Source organism: Apteryx rowi, unplaced genomic scaffold (assembly GCF_003343035.1).
Source record: "Apteryx rowi isolate R43461 unplaced genomic scaffold, aptRow1 scaffold_413, whole genome shotgun sequence".
Classification (NCBI taxonomy): domain Eukaryota; kingdom Metazoa; phylum Chordata; class Aves; order Apterygiformes; family Apterygidae; genus Apteryx; species Apteryx rowi.
In genome coordinates this window covers 154212-169680 of record NW_020450645.1, presented here as the reverse complement: position 1 = coordinate 169680, position 15469 = coordinate 154212, and the positions used below count along the sequence as shown (strand labels likewise).

The following is a 15469-nucleotide window of genomic DNA, read 5'->3' as shown; positions in this document are numbered from 1 at the left end:
TTGTTTTTTGGATTTTTTTTTTTTTTTGAGTGTGGGAATGGGCATTTCAGCTGCGAGTGTTCAAACTCTAAGAGCGATTTGTGATGCATGTAGCAACATATGCAGAACGCACAGCTTGACACTGACATCTCTCTCCAACATAGAAGTTAAGCAAAGAAATAACAAGTTTGCATGCATTAAAAAAGATCAGCCGAATGTGATCAGAGAGTGTGCTCTACTTTATGACATAGAGACTTTAGCAGTACAACTGCCATGGGGAAACCAAATCAATAGGCTCATAGCCAGAGTAATCTGCTTATTATTAACTTTTCATTTCTAAAAAAAATATTGAGGGTGTAAATCTTTACTTTGAATATTCAGCCTGTTTTAGGAAAAGTAAAATACATCCTTTAATCTTGCGTCTCTTTGTTCACCTGAAATAACAACATCCAATACTTCCCAAACATCCCTTTTCCATCCTGCCTTCTTGCAAGATGAAGTTTTCTGAGTCTAAAAATCCTGAAACCAAGACACAAACAGATTAACATCCCTGGATGTAGGTATTCCTGGGGCATTGAGAGTGACCTGTTCTCAGATGGGTTATTTCTTGGCAGGAAGTTAAAATTCCTCGAGCCTAACTTAAAGGAAGAGGTACCTGCACTTACCAAGTACTGTAGTAATATGGTAATTGATAATCATTGCTGTTGAAACTGTGAGAGAGCACAGATGAACAGCAGAAAACTACTACCCCTCTCGCACTTGGTTTCTGTATTTGTTTAATTCAACAAGTCAATCAGTAGGGCATCTGAGGAAGCAGAAAATGTTCATAGAAAACATACAGCATTTTAACTTTCCTCAAAACCCCAGCTGGGAGAGCTGGGCAGTTCCAGCCAGGAGGCAGACACCGTGTGGCTTGTAGCCAGTCAGAACTAACCACTGCAAGTCAACATGCAAGTACAACACTCATAGCCACCTCCAACCATGTCCAGGATTTACCAAGAAGAATTCAGCAACTCCTATTTTTAAATGAAATAAAGAGGTCTAGGGAGAGCAGTGAAAGAACCATCTTCCAACATTTACTGAAGATTATTCACCAAATTCTAACACGGAAAAAGCAGGACATTATTTTTGACTTTCTAATTAAACTTGTTCTAAAACCCAACAGCTGGTGAGATACAGCAGGAAAAATAAGGTAATTAAAGAAGCCTTTCTTGCACCTGACATTGGATAGCTGGTTGTTTTTTTGTTTTGTTTTTTGCCTTTAGACCCATGCTTCCAAATGAAAGGCAGCTCTTCATGATCAGATGAAATCCCAGAAACAAGACTCACTCTTTCCATCTCCAAAGCTCCCACCGAAGCTTTGAAACAAGTAACCCCCTCTGAACATTCAGTCCCAACGAGGCAGGGAAATGTAACTGCAATCACCATGACACTCTGAGGAAATCAACACCTATCAACTACCAAGGAATAATTACAAGAGGATAAAAAGACAGCTGCTTTCCTGGTGTTTTTTAATCATGGACCCAGCCCTTTAAAGAGATTGCTAGGTTATAAGAGACTTAGAGAAGATTAGCTTTTTCATTAATGTCGGGGTGGAGAGAAGGGAGTATCAATGCAATTCCAACCAGGTATGTTTTTAGCAGTTATGCAGGCAGCCTGTTCAAGTATTATCTCCCTGCCTGGTTTTATAATTGAGATCAGTCCAGAGAGCATGGAAAGCCTTCCAGAGAAAGCTTTTTTCAAAAGAAAAGGCCATCCCCCTGCAAAATCCTGATCTAGCCACGTTGGTGATAAATATAAAAGTATCTTAAAAAAGCAATAGTTTTCCCTATTTTGCCCTGCAAACTTGATGAATTTCAATGCTGTCTCCAATCAGAGATTATCCCACAGAGTAAATAACTATTACTGTCCCCCTTTTTAAACTTAGACAGTAAAAAAAAAAAAAAAAAAAGGCCAACACCACCACCACAGAACTTGAGAGATTCTAAACATACTTTTACGTTCTTCTTACATCTCAGAGCAAAACTCGGATGTGTGAGCCAAAGCTTTTTGAAAACTATGCAAGATAGCTCAGTTTAAGTATTTGACTCTGAGGTATGAGCCCTGACACACCCTATTACACACAACTAGAAAACAGCTTATTTTTTCATGGGCATGTATCAGTTTTCACTCCCTGTGATATTTGGTAGATATAACACTTCAGAGTTGTATCAAAATCATGTCTTCCAGCTATATATTTAATGTATCATTTTTCTACTATACTAGTGCTATTCCACACTTGTTCCTACAGAGATTTTTAAAGTCCAAACTCTCAGGAATAACTCTGAGAGCTGCCACAAGAGCACCCATGAAAGATCAAAAGGGTTTCAAATAGACTAACTAAAAATATCAGACTAAAAATATCATTCCCAAGATTTGCAGCTTAGATATGCCTGTTACATATCTCTAATTCATCAAAAGCCTTCTTCAGAAAGTGTGGGGAGTGTTCCCTATATGGATAGGCAAGTACAAGCCTATACCCCACTAACACTGCTACCAACACTGAACTCAACAGGCAAGACAAATAAGAGAAGAAAACAAAGACAAAAAAAACCACACCACACACACACACACAGACCACACACCTCTCAGCCCTTAACACTGAACTTTTTGCAAGAGGGAGTATTTTATGGATGCAAGTCAAACCTTGTGGAGAGAGAAGAGAAAGAGGCAGACATTAGGAGTACTGAAGCCTCCACCAAATTCTAATGTGGTACCAACAACTCTACCCCAAAAATGTAGAAATATGTTTCAGGGGCTGTATGCTGTAGCACAACTGACAAACTATTTCAAAGCATTTCCAAGAAGCAAAATCATCAACAGAAAATGCTTTTCCTAGAGGGCAGCTGATAATTCATAATTTAAAGTCACCAAATCAGGATTTCATGTTTTTCTAAACCATTCAGCTGTTAAGACCTCAATGTAAGCACTATGTGGCAAAGTTCAACAGTTTATTATGCAGGAGGCTGAATCAGGCAAGCGAAATAGTCCTCTCTAGACACCTCAGTCTTCCACAGCACACAAGTCTCACCATCACTGTAGCAAGAGGCAACTGCTTTGGGTCTGCCCTGTAAAGCAGACTAAGTTTACTATACACGGAACAGCCCAATGCAGAGCCCTATACACTGCCAAGGAGAAATAAATCCATAGCAACTGCTTGGATGTCTTTTGGGCACAAGCCTAAAAGGAATGCTTTTGAAAGTCTTAAAGCCAAAGCCTTTTAAAAAATCATTGCCTCTAATCCCATTTCTAACACAGGTATTCCTAAATCACTGGCTTTTTACTTACACTATATGTCTGCATTCAGAGTGTGCTCATTCCACAAAGAGCCAGAGGCATGCTGCTTTGTAACTCTAATCTTTGCTGACAGAATAGCATCAGGAATTATTTGCTCTGTATTGTGGACTAAACCAGTAGTCTGCTGGCACATCTGGATTAATTCTTGATGCAAAGGGGTGGGGGGGCACAACACACAACTCCCCCCCCCCCCACACACACACCCAGTGTTAACTACTGTAGTTGTGCTAGCCAGTTTCCAGGTGCATGCAGCTATGCCAATAAGCACTTAAGCTAGATTCATGTTGGGTGAAGCAGCTGCACAGCAGTGGTGATATGAAGATTCCCCTCAGCTAGCACATATTATGTCCACACCTAAGGAAATGAGGAAGAGACATAACCACTTAGTTACAAACAAACCCATAGCAATTCCAGCATCAGCTGGAGAGTCAGCATCAACTCCATACTAACCATAGAGCAATTCATTTAAATGCAATGACAACTTTATTGAAAAACTGAACATTCATAAGTCTAAAGATTTAACTTAATTACAGAGAAAGTTGCAAGTTATGAAAAAAGATGTTTATCAAAGTAGAAATCAAACAGGGTAAATACATAGAAAAAGCACAACAGCAAATAATCAGCTAATATATAAAACATTGTTGAGAGTTTGGTTTTTATTTTACAAAACAATTCCACAGTTGCTTAAAAAATTTAGTGTTTTGGTCACATGACCCAGTGAGGCACAAGGTTTTAAGAAAATATACTATTTCTGTGCTTTACTTTCTACATGGTCAGTATTTGCTAGGGTTGTAAACATCTATATTTAAGACAAATGTGCTTAAGTGTCATCCTCCTCAGTTTTGAGAGCCTGCAATAGCAACAGTGATCTTACCTTCACTAATATAATTAAATACCAACACTGAGCAAGAACCATTCTCAGAAGCCAAGCAGAGGTTCTTTGAATCTCTCATCACACAGCAAAAGGACATTTGGAGCCCATACCCAAGTTTCCAGAACATGAGTTTCAGACTGCATATTTGCTCATAGGACTGTTGCTATCTACCCACAAGTTATGATCAACTCAGGCCTGTCTTCCTGCACCTAGCAGGAAGACATCCTATTGCAGACTCCCCCAAAACTTGCATAATAATTACCCACACATAAAACCTAAAACATGTTCTTTTACATGATTTCTTTAGATAGTTTTAACCTGGTGCAGAAGTCTCTTCTTTGGGTTTTGCAATAGCTCATTAGCAATCTTATTACTGTAAATACTAAACAAGATCAGATTGTTCACGTTATCACTGTAGAACCACCTCAGATAATACCAGTATTTACAGGGGACTTCATCATGTCATCCAGAGCAAAACCTTGAAATGATGAAATTCCCCTCACACATTTTCATGCATAGCATCTCAGCACTTTGGGAAAAGATTCCCTCATCCCCACCTCACCTCCCCAGTTTCCATTTCTACTTGATCTGGAAAGTCCCCTGATCCCAAATACGCACACTTCATACTATAAATGTATGCTAAGGCTGCTTGGTTAAGGTTGTTTTACCTGTACTGCAACAAATCAAAGAGCAGATAGGCAAGTTGACCTACGGTGAAGCTTTCAAAAAGTAGAGCACTAAATTCTATTGACATGGGCATCCACCATCATACAAGTTTCCTTAAGAAAGTCAGCCTTGAGTTATGTGCTCCAGGCAACTGAGCAAGGACTTGATGGAGGGAGTCTTGCAATCTGTATGTCTGCAGTCATTTAAAATACAAGCTTTTCTGTATTTGCAATAGAGCGTACACAACAAACATTTTTTAACCTTGAAGAATGTTAAGATAGAAAGCTAGGGAGGGCTTTGAGAAATGCCCACTATACTTCCTGCCAAGCTGATAATATCAAAACTTAACATGAAGTTTGTTTTACCGACAACAAAAATTGGCGCCTTTTTGGTTTGATCTAGTTCAGATTGAAACTGGGCAAGAGGAAATATTTATATACTAGCTTATTCCTTGATTAAGTATGCAGTACAATAAAAGCATAAAGTATTTTAACAAGATAAGAATCTTTTGCTGTCAAACTTGGCAATAATCTGAGCACAGCTACTGGCAAATGAGTAAGAATCTGAAAGCTTTTGTTCTGACAGACAAGAGTTATTTTAAATCAAAAAAATCACTTATAGATGAAGTGACAAACCCTGAGTGTTTTTCACATACTGGCAAGAATATGGTGAGTCTGTCCTACCATTTGACCTTCACAAGAAAAGATTACAACACCAAAGGGCAACAAACCCTGCTGGCACTCTGATGATAACTTATGTCTTTGCCATCTCCCTTTGATTTCCCCTCCCTTAAGGGTACTATTACTTAGCCACATGTACTACGAAATCAGAAAAAGGTGGTTTTTGTTTTTGTTTTTTTTTTTTTGAATCAACAGTTGTTGAGCTGGAATTCTAGATTTAGAAAGGATAGGGAAGAAAAAAAAAATCCATACCACAGATCACAAGTTTACCCAATATCTACTGGCAGTGAGCTAAGTAGTTCCAGAGCCTAGATTTTCAACTTCTAAGTGGTTGTGCTCACAACAGTCATATAAAAGGTTCCAGATAGCTAGTATGCTGGTTGAAAAAGTTATATTCAGCATACATAACAGTTCTGGTGTTCTTGCTGGAAAACTGCTAGAGTCAGGCAGGGTACCACAACTCTGTACAAGCTGGTCAAGAAATAAGCAAAAAGCTTTTACTCCTTCTGATCTGAAGCACAGGGAAAAATCCCAGAAGTCAAATTCCATTATGCTGACAAACCTGGAATGATTATCCAAGTTAAGAGCACTTTCCTGGAGAGGGACAGGAAAAATATTGTATGCTATACTTAAAGTCTTCAAGCAGCACCCAGAGATACTAAAACTAAACAAATACTGGAATGTGAAAGGCATTAGAGATGCATTTTAGTTGTCCTTATACAAGAGAGTTCTGTAAACCTTATCAAAGTCCTAATAAAGACTAACACAGGGTCCCTTAACAGTAGAAAAATAGATTTTGAACCAACTCCCTGTTAAAAAAAGAAAGTCACATGGTTTAGAGACTTGCCTTACATCAGAGTCAAGAAAAAGGAAGTATCAATATCCCTCAATTCCCAGTCTCTCCTGGGCCTTTAACTAATTCTTCCTTTCAAGGAAAGTAATACTCAACCTAGTGATCTTGATACTAGCTTCCAATTCCTAGGAAATAAAAGCACCAGAACAGAGCACTTGAGGAACAGCATCCTGTATAATTGATTCTTCCCAATATAGTGGTGCCACACTTGGAAGAAGGCATTTTTTTGTTCTGAACAGCTTTGTAAGAGCAACTAGTCAGCTGGAACCCAGAGAAAGCCTGTTAAAATCCCCCTTTTATAACATCCTCAAAAGAATGTTTTTTCTAGAGGATCCTGACAGTGGGATGTACTATACTTTAAGTCAACAGAAGGACACTTAAGTTTAAGGTTTAGAATTAACTCAGTTTCTGGTAACTTTCTGGAAGCCAGGATTACTTGTTTTCACTGTGGGCTTTGCTTTTTTGCCAAGTACATCCAGACATTTGCTAGGTTAAAATCTTCTTTGTGCTGCAAGTCAAGGACACACTTGCCGTGCAAATGCAATGCATTAAGTGACAGACCTCCAGGTAGATGTGGAAAGAGAGACATCAGCTTATATACAGATTCCACAGGATAACAAACTATCTTGCTGGAAACAATGGTTATGAAGATGGTCAAGAGGTTAATCAGTATCCCATAGAGCAGAAGTAGGAATCCGAGCTCAGATATTACATTATTAACCATTGCGGTGGTTTGGGGGTAAATGATTATACATAGCTCAGAAAAATAAGAGAATGTAAATTGGCCTTGAAATTTGGCTGTATGAAATAATCCTAATCCAGAGGCACGTTCAGCATTCGTTTGACTGTTACATGATTTCTTTACTAAGGCAGCCCATAGCATGTTGTCCTTTCTCCTGAAAGCAGAAGAAATGCACTAGCGTGTTTGAGTGCTTTAGGAGAAACAAAACTGAACTCATTTACAAAAAAGGCATGTTGAAGTTTTAGCTTATTTATAAATTCAGAAGAGAACAGTGTCTTCTCCCTACCCAGTGCTCTGCCGATTTAACACCTTATCACTTCTACCTTATCAGCAAAAAGTTTGTCCTTTGAGAAGGGACAAATTCTTTCTTAGCTTACCTATTATTTCCTCAGTTTTGCACTTCTCCTATACTATAGCTAGGGGAGAAGGGAAGCACCTCACTTCATCTGAAAGTCTTCAGTTTCTTGCCTTGTGCTATACTGCTGTTAGTTGTAGGCAAGATGAACTCTGGTTCCTGGCAGCTAGAAATTTTCTATTTACCTTACTTTGCAAGTGCTCCTCCCACAGGAGCAAGTTTTTGCAGAGGAAAGTGTCCCTTTCATGTATTTTAAGGAAACACTGTCACTCTAAACCACAAGTGAAATACTTCATTGAAGAAGCGTACATTTCATAAATACTCTCTCCAAAACAGTCTTTCCATTTAGAACTAAACCTTTTAGCAGTATCATAAACATAAAATTTTGCAAGAGGCACAAAAAGGACAGAACAGCAGTATTCCATTATCCAAGGTAAACAGTGCAAAGATTAAGTGATAGAAAGTTACTTAAAAAGAAGAGCTCTCAATAGGAAAAGTTCTCAATAGGAAAAAAAAAAAAAAAAAAAAAATCAGTTGGCAACTGATCTCTCTTGAAAGCCAGATCCTCCAAACTGGTTTAGTCCCAGAATCAAGGACTCTGCTTTACAGACTCCATACCATCACTTTCAGTGCTAATTTTGCAAAACCAAACAAATGCATGATTTTACACATGAATTATCACATCAAAACTCGGCCCAGTTCTTCTGCCAGACTGGGCTTCATTTAAATTACACGAGCACCCTGCCCTACAGGCATCATTGCTCACAAAAAACAAGTAACTGCACACACTGGATTTAAGACAAGGAACATCCAACAATAAGCCAAAAGGCACGTGTTTAAAACAGAAGTAGGAAAACACATACATAGCGATCTTAACATAGTTCTACTATACTTCGAGAACTTTGTGAAGCATCCAGTATTCCTGTTAGGTCAGACAGACTGAAAAACATTTCTTCACAGCATCCCTATGAGTGGGAGAAAAAGAAAAAACAGTCATCTCAGTTATGCTGCTTGATGAGACTCATTCCATGTAACTACCACACCATTGACGCTCCTGACGTTAAATCAGCTGGCCAAGCATTAATCACGCTTAGGCGGTTTGTGTGACCATACAAACAGACTAAAGACAGGCAGGTCTGCTCACCCTCCACCAGCCCAGCTGCAGTGGAAATTACACCCCTAGGCCAGACCTGAGGGGGTAGAATGAGGAAGAGTGAGGTTGATTAAATGGGACAGAAAATTACTTGCTCAAGCATTAGACAAATACTCTAGGGGGTTGTGGGGAGAGGTACACAGAAGGATATACTTATCTAGGAGCATTTTGGATAAACACAGATATTCCAAAGGCAAGCCTTAAGTTTAGTGTATGGTCAGTGCAATTGCATATTTTAATAGGAAGCCTTCTCATTTTGGTACATTTAAATTGTATTCTCCCACTACAGAAGATGCTTAATCCCATTTTCAGCTCCAACTACAGTTTCCTCCCCCTAAAACACCACCATAGAAAAAAATTTTAAAACCATACATTAAAATACTCCTATAACTAATCTTCTCTATCATTAAACCCTAAGATGACAAAAGGTAAGAGAGAAGGGAGAGGGAGGCTTACCTTGCAAATGGTATGAAGGAAATGCTGTACCTAAGAAGGAACATTTTAAAAGTTACTGTTATGTCAGATTATATTAGAGTCACACACAAGAGGAATAACCCTCTGTTCCTCTGAACAGATATAATTGCAAAATGCACAACTATGACATGAATATCCCTGCAAGTCATCTTTGCCATACTGTTTTACAACCTGGATGGGCTAAGTCATGGGGCATACTGTAAAAGTATTTTAAAACACAGTTCTCCTGCCTCCAATACTCTCCATGCTCCAATGCCTACAGGCAGATAAGATTAGTCTTGAGGGTGGCTGGATGTTTTTAATCAGTTTCTGTACTACTTCCAGTTTCTGTACTACTTCTGTACTACTTGTACATTATACAAAGCATACAATAACTTGAAGAAAACTGATGCTTAATTTGACTGGCACACATTAGTCATTTAACCTGACAAACTCAGGATGGTCTAAAGGGGAATACAAAAGAGTAAGCAATACATTGATTAAAAGAAGGGGTGGCGGGGGAGCGGGAGGAGAGTAGTTTTATCTCAAGCTCACAGAAATTAAACATAATCAAAGGAATTTCTCCCAAAAATGGAGCCCTAAGCTCCACCTCCAGACTCACTGAAGTCAAATAGAAGAGTAAAGAGCAAGAACATGCCAGCTGTTTATAGGTGCTTTGTCTCACATCTAGACCAGTGAGGTGGAAAATTCTCCTTCCTTTTAACTTATACAAGGTCAAAATCCTCTGGCAATTCAGCGACTGAGGTTAGGCATAATAGAAAATGGAGTGGGAGAAGAAGTCACCTACCATGCCAGGGCAAAAAACTGCATGATGCAGAAAAGGAGCGCCAGTCCTGCATTGTGCCACTGAAAGGAAGAAAAAGAACAAACAGAAAAACAAGCAGACAATGAGGTCACCATGTAAGACTTATTTTTAAAATATATTCCAGTTATATATACACCCAGGACTCAAGTACTCACCCAGAAAGCAGAACACAGTGTTAGTACAAGGCACAACTAGAAGAGAACAGACAATTTCAATAAATATAGGAACTCTCCAATTTTTATAGATATGACATTGTAATGGGTTCTTTCACAAAGGTGGAAACAGACTACATATTTCACAGTTTATTCAAATCTTCCTAAGAGTTCCCCTTACTTAAAATGCACTATTTCATTTCTGAAGTGAATTAATGAGGAAACATCAGCCTGATATTTCCAGAAAGTAAGCTCACAGCTACAAAGGAAGAATAGCAGGAGGTTCCTACAGCTCTTTTGCAACATCAGTAGGTTCCTGCTTCTTCCCACATACTTCTTGATATCATATGTATATACCATGACTTTTTTTTTTTTTTTTTAATAAGTAAGACTTTCCAGTTAAAACTCTAATCTTTCTACTTCTGCTCATGCCATGTTTGCTGTTGACTCTCAGGGTTACCATGGGGTTGAAGTTACATAACTACTGAAATTGTATAAATTAAAGTTATAATACACTTTCAAGTACTTTTAGCTACTGCTTAATAGCTGTCTTGTTCAACAAAGTTCAACATAGCCATTCAAATTTGCACTTAAAAACAGTTGCATTGTGCCTTCACTGAACTAAAATCTTGAAGGCTAATAGGTCATCTTGGATTACTTTCTGTTTAACATTCAGATTAACAAGAGCCTCCTTTTATCGCAAATCTTCATCTTCAATTTAAGGTGTGCCAGTTTATTTAGCTATGACACACGCTGGTACTTGACTGTCCCTCATCAATGTCTAACTCAGCCTCACAATGCACACATAGCATGGTGCTACTAGAAGTTACGATTTGCACTTGTTTGCTTAGTTAAGAAAATAAAAGGTTAGTATTATATATGCAAGTGAATAATATTTTCATTGCCAAAGAAATCATACACTTAACCTCAACTTGATCATTGATACTAAATTTAGTTTTTCCAGCAGTTTTAAGGTGATGATTGTCTACATATTATACCATCCAAGAACTGGCTTTATTTATTCCAGTAAGTGATATCCCAGGTATACTCCCAGCTACAGGCATTTTAAATGTATACTTTTTTTTTTTTGGGGGGGGGGGGGAAGGAAGAAGAACAGGGCCTTTCGCATGCTGTATAGCTAAGAGCATACACAGCAGATTTTCTTAAGCTGTATCAGTTGCCTGCAGCCTCTTTAGATGTTTAAAAAGAAAAAAGGAAGTACTGATACCAAATGAATGCTCTGACAATATTCACACTGAAAATGAAAAGGCAGTTACATATATGTTAAACCACCTTCCAGAATTTTAAACTTTCCAAGAGAAAAATGCAGGAACACAAGGAAAAAAAAAAAGCAGCACATGCACTTTTAAACAGGAACGAGTCAGAAAATTCTCAGTCACTTCCACAGAGATTCCCCAGTTGCTTTGTCATGAAACTAATATTTTAATCAAGGTGAAAATACCTATACAGCTCTTTACAGCAAATCAGATAGGAGATAAGAAGACAAAGTGATGCAGAGTAGGCTATTTCTAACAGCTTCCATTGTACAACTTAAAATAAATAAGAAGTTTCCTGCCTATCATCTTCTTTTAAGCAACACGAGAGTATGACAGCAACATGACCTCAAGCACACTGAAACTATATGCATGATTCACACATATACAAACCACAGATCCTTAATGTTCATGTAGCATATTAACCTGTCTTCAACTCAGTGTTTCATAACAGGAAAGTGCCTTTCTGGTATTACACATATATTGTTACTATAGCAGATATACAGGATGTTTTTAAAAGCAACATCTTGAAAGGTAGTTATATCAAAGTCCATGAAAGGAATTTACAATAGAAATTGTTTCCAAGTTTGCACACAGTAAGAGGGATTCCTTTGATACTTACTAGCATAACAACCGTAGCAATCAAACGAGTAGGCTCAAACATCTTTTTCAGTTGCCTCATTGGTCCCATGAGGAAAGCAGTGCTGCAAAAAAGAAAACAAGATGAACAAGGAAAATCTAGAGGCATAAGTGAAATTAGATCCCAATTAAAGGAGGTTTATTTTGTTAAGTTGTCTGCTGTCATATAGTTTACCAATATGCTATGTTATTATGGTAAAAAAATACTGCATAACAACAAAAGAAACAGAACGTACAATGTTCCTTCCTGCTCTTCTTTGTCTAAGCTATTTATTCCACATCTTTATTCACATTTGTTAAGTTATGATTAATATAAGCAAAGCAGAGCTGTCAGGCTAGAAGCAGAGGTCAAGATCAGCTAGATCATTCTTGACAGATGCTTGTTAACCTGCTCTTCAAAACAGCAGCCTCAGAGACTGTGCATGAGACTGCAGGCAATCTGTATCGGTCTCTCTACATAAAGGACTCTTTTCAGGCCTGCACCTGTTCTCTGATCCCTCACCAGATTTGCATCCCTCTTTTGATGAGCCCATGATTAATATAGCATGGGTTTTACAAGGTGAAAGTTTTATCTGAGGTGGTATTTTTTTAATCTCATGCATAGCTACCATACTATTTCCAGTTCCACTCCTTCCGCTTTCTAGCTCCCTGTTAAGCTTCCCTAGCTTACAAAGTTATGTCATTCATAAAGGTTCCTGAAACATAGCCACACTGACTTTGATAAGCTTTCATGTCCATTGTAAACAGGTCTACCTCAGACTGCCCCAGGCAGTCATTCACCAAAAAACACTGACCATTACAGAACACAACATGACAAAGAATTATTTTTATCCTGGGGAGAGAGAGGAAATAACCTCAAAGTTTAAAGCATGAGTGTGATTCTTTTTACTGCTGAGTAACTTTAATCTTGAATGCATTGGCTAATAACAAACAAAATAACAAATTTTATTGCTATTTGAAGACAGTACTGGAACAGTGTTGTTCCTTAAGAGTTAGCAACAAGAGAATGATCTACATAAGCAAACATCCTCACACAAATGCAACTGTTTCCGCCACTCATGCACCATCACCTGTCATTCTACTCCAATTTCCTGCCTTTATTAGGCAAGTGCTTTAAACAAAATTGTTACCTCCCAATAGATGCAATATTCCCCAATGTGTAAAACACTGCAAAGAGAATCAATCCTTTCTTTGGTATCCACAGCAGACAACTGCCCTAAAAAGGAACATTAAAAAAAAGTTTTTGTATTGCAGAAGAAATATATCCAATAAGCATCACAACACAAAAGAAGCATGAAGAAAACTTAAGTCCAAAGTGCAGAGCCACAAAAAACATCAGTTGTGTTTATTGGCATTCTTTGTAACAATTAACACCTTTCATCCAACTGTGGAGCTGAGTCAGATGTCTGCAGAGGCTCAAATCCGAGCAACAGCACACCACCACAGCCCGTATTTATTAAGCCTCTTCAAACTCAAGTATGAGGGTCGGGAGGAAAGAGACCTAGCAAAAAGTCCTTACCAAGACAGAGCAGAGGCATCCTATTACAAAACAAGCAACAAAGCCTTTAACTCTGGTGCCCCAACTTAATGAAGTTGCATCAATAACCTACAGACAGGGAGGGAAAAGAAAAAGTTATTTACTGAATATGAACCCGCTGGCCTTTTTTTTTCCTCTCTCTCTCTTTTTTCCTCTTTTTACTTCGGGTTACCCGCCTGGAAAGCGGCTGCAGGCGAACCGCCACCGCCCCCCGCCCCGCGGCGGCGCGCCGGGCAGCGAGGCCCAGCGCGGGGCCGCGGCCGCAGTGTCCCGCCGAGGGCCGACCCGCGCCCGGGACGGCCGCGGCGGCGCTGAGGAGCGGCGCGGGGCCTCGCCTCGCCGCCGCGCCCCCGCCAACCGCCATCTGCCAACCGTGACCCGCCAACCGCCACCCAGGTTCCCCGCCGACAGAGCCGCCACACGCGGGGAGGCAGATGCAAGGGGAACGGGCCGTTACCTCGGCCAGGCCGCTCGGCTCTTCCGCGTCCTGCCCCCTCAGCACCCGCTTCAGTTTGTCCATGCTGCCCGCGTCGGCCCGCGCCCCGGCGACCTTGCCTTGCCTTGCCTTGCCTTGCCTTGCCCCGCGCCGCGCCGCTCTCCCCTCCACCGGGACTACAAGCTCCAGCATGCACCGCGCCGCCGCGGGCTACCTGCGCTCAGCAGGTAGATAAAGGCCGCCGCCGCCGCCGCGGGGCCTGCTGGGGGCTGTAGTTCGCCGGGGGGACGCCCGCTGCCCGCAGGGTAACCGCTGCCTGACGGTGAGGGGGGCAAACGCAGCCCCCTCCAGGCCGCTCAGCCTCTCCGAGGGGTATTTGGGGTTTCTTCCCGTTGGCTTCACACCCGCGGCGGAGGGTGCAACGCCCACAGCCCCCCTGGGACGAGGTCCGGCCGGCAGGACGGCTGCTCGGCAAGCGAAGCCCCGCCGCGGGCGAGCGGCCCTGTCCTCTCCCTGCATCGCACAGGTCCTCTAACAGGTCGGTGAGCTTTAGTGTTAGAAACCTTCAAAAGCGGTGAGATTAAGAAAGATCAGCCCAGCACCAAGCCCTGGTTTTCACGGCAGAGAATTCATCTTCATTGTCATTTACTGTTTTTTTTTTTAAGAGATAGTAAACACTCCCACCTTCTGTAAGAGTCAGACGCTTCTAACTCTTCAAGAACTATAACAAATTATAAGCATACAAATAGCTGAAACATACAATACCCTCATATTTTCCAAACTTCAGAAAAGAGAATCCACTCTCTGCCAGTTTTACTTTTCTAGTTATATCTTATCTCCTCCCATGAGGCTTGAATCTGTTATTTGCTAATAGCGAAGCTTATATTAATAGTCCTGTAGATTTTATTTTCCATCCATCTCATGGGCCTCCCACTGTTGTGGAAAAGCCTCCAGCTTATTTTCACCACCAAGCTGAGTAGTTCTCATGACAGGCTATAAAAGATACATGGACGCAACATTTCGATTATCAGGCAAAGTTCAGCATCACAAGTAGTTATTTCATTTTATTTTGCTCAGATAAAAACAGAACTATAAAATATTGGGTAAATTTTATTTAGCAACATACAAGTAAGAATATAAACTGCCACATGTTAAACTCGCCACAGAACAGCTGGAGAATTACCCCACTCTCTCCCCCCAAAATTATACATCTGATCTGGTTCTGTTCTCTAGAAAATTTGCACCAGAGAGCTTGTAGAACACCACTTTAATTTTACTGCTTCTTGATAACCTACATGTTATAACAGTCACAAGAAGCGCTCCATGTTTTACTTTGTGGGAACTCTAACTTTCTGAACATAGTCTTGTGATTTCTCCAACATGTGTGTTCCACTCAAATGCACAGCACCCAAAATAGATGGATATCACTTATCTATATATTCAGGGATTTAAGTCCAGTCAAGACAACTGTATCAGCAGGTCACAAATCAGTAAGTGCGATGGACAGCATAAAA

At 40.1% G+C, this 15469-nt stretch overlaps 1 protein-coding gene across 1 annotated transcript; it reads right to left on the bottom strand.

Moving 5' to 3' along the window:
* Window positions 1-3785: 3785 nt before the first annotated feature.
* Window positions 3786-14128, bottom strand: SFT2D2 (SFT2 domain containing 2). Its single transcript, XM_026075913.1, has 8 exons — window positions 13977-14128; window positions 13502-13588; window positions 13113-13198; window positions 11966-12047; window positions 10073-10108; window positions 9900-9958; window positions 9095-9124; window positions 3786-8450 (listed from the first exon to the last, which is right to left on the bottom strand). The coding sequence occupies exons 1-8, from the start codon at window positions 14037-14039 to the stop codon at window positions 8411-8413; spliced, it is 483 nt and encodes a 160-aa protein (XP_025931698.1). The 5' UTR covers window positions 14040-14128; the 3' UTR covers window positions 3786-8410.
* Between the last annotated feature and the right edge of the window lie 1341 nt (window positions 14129-15469).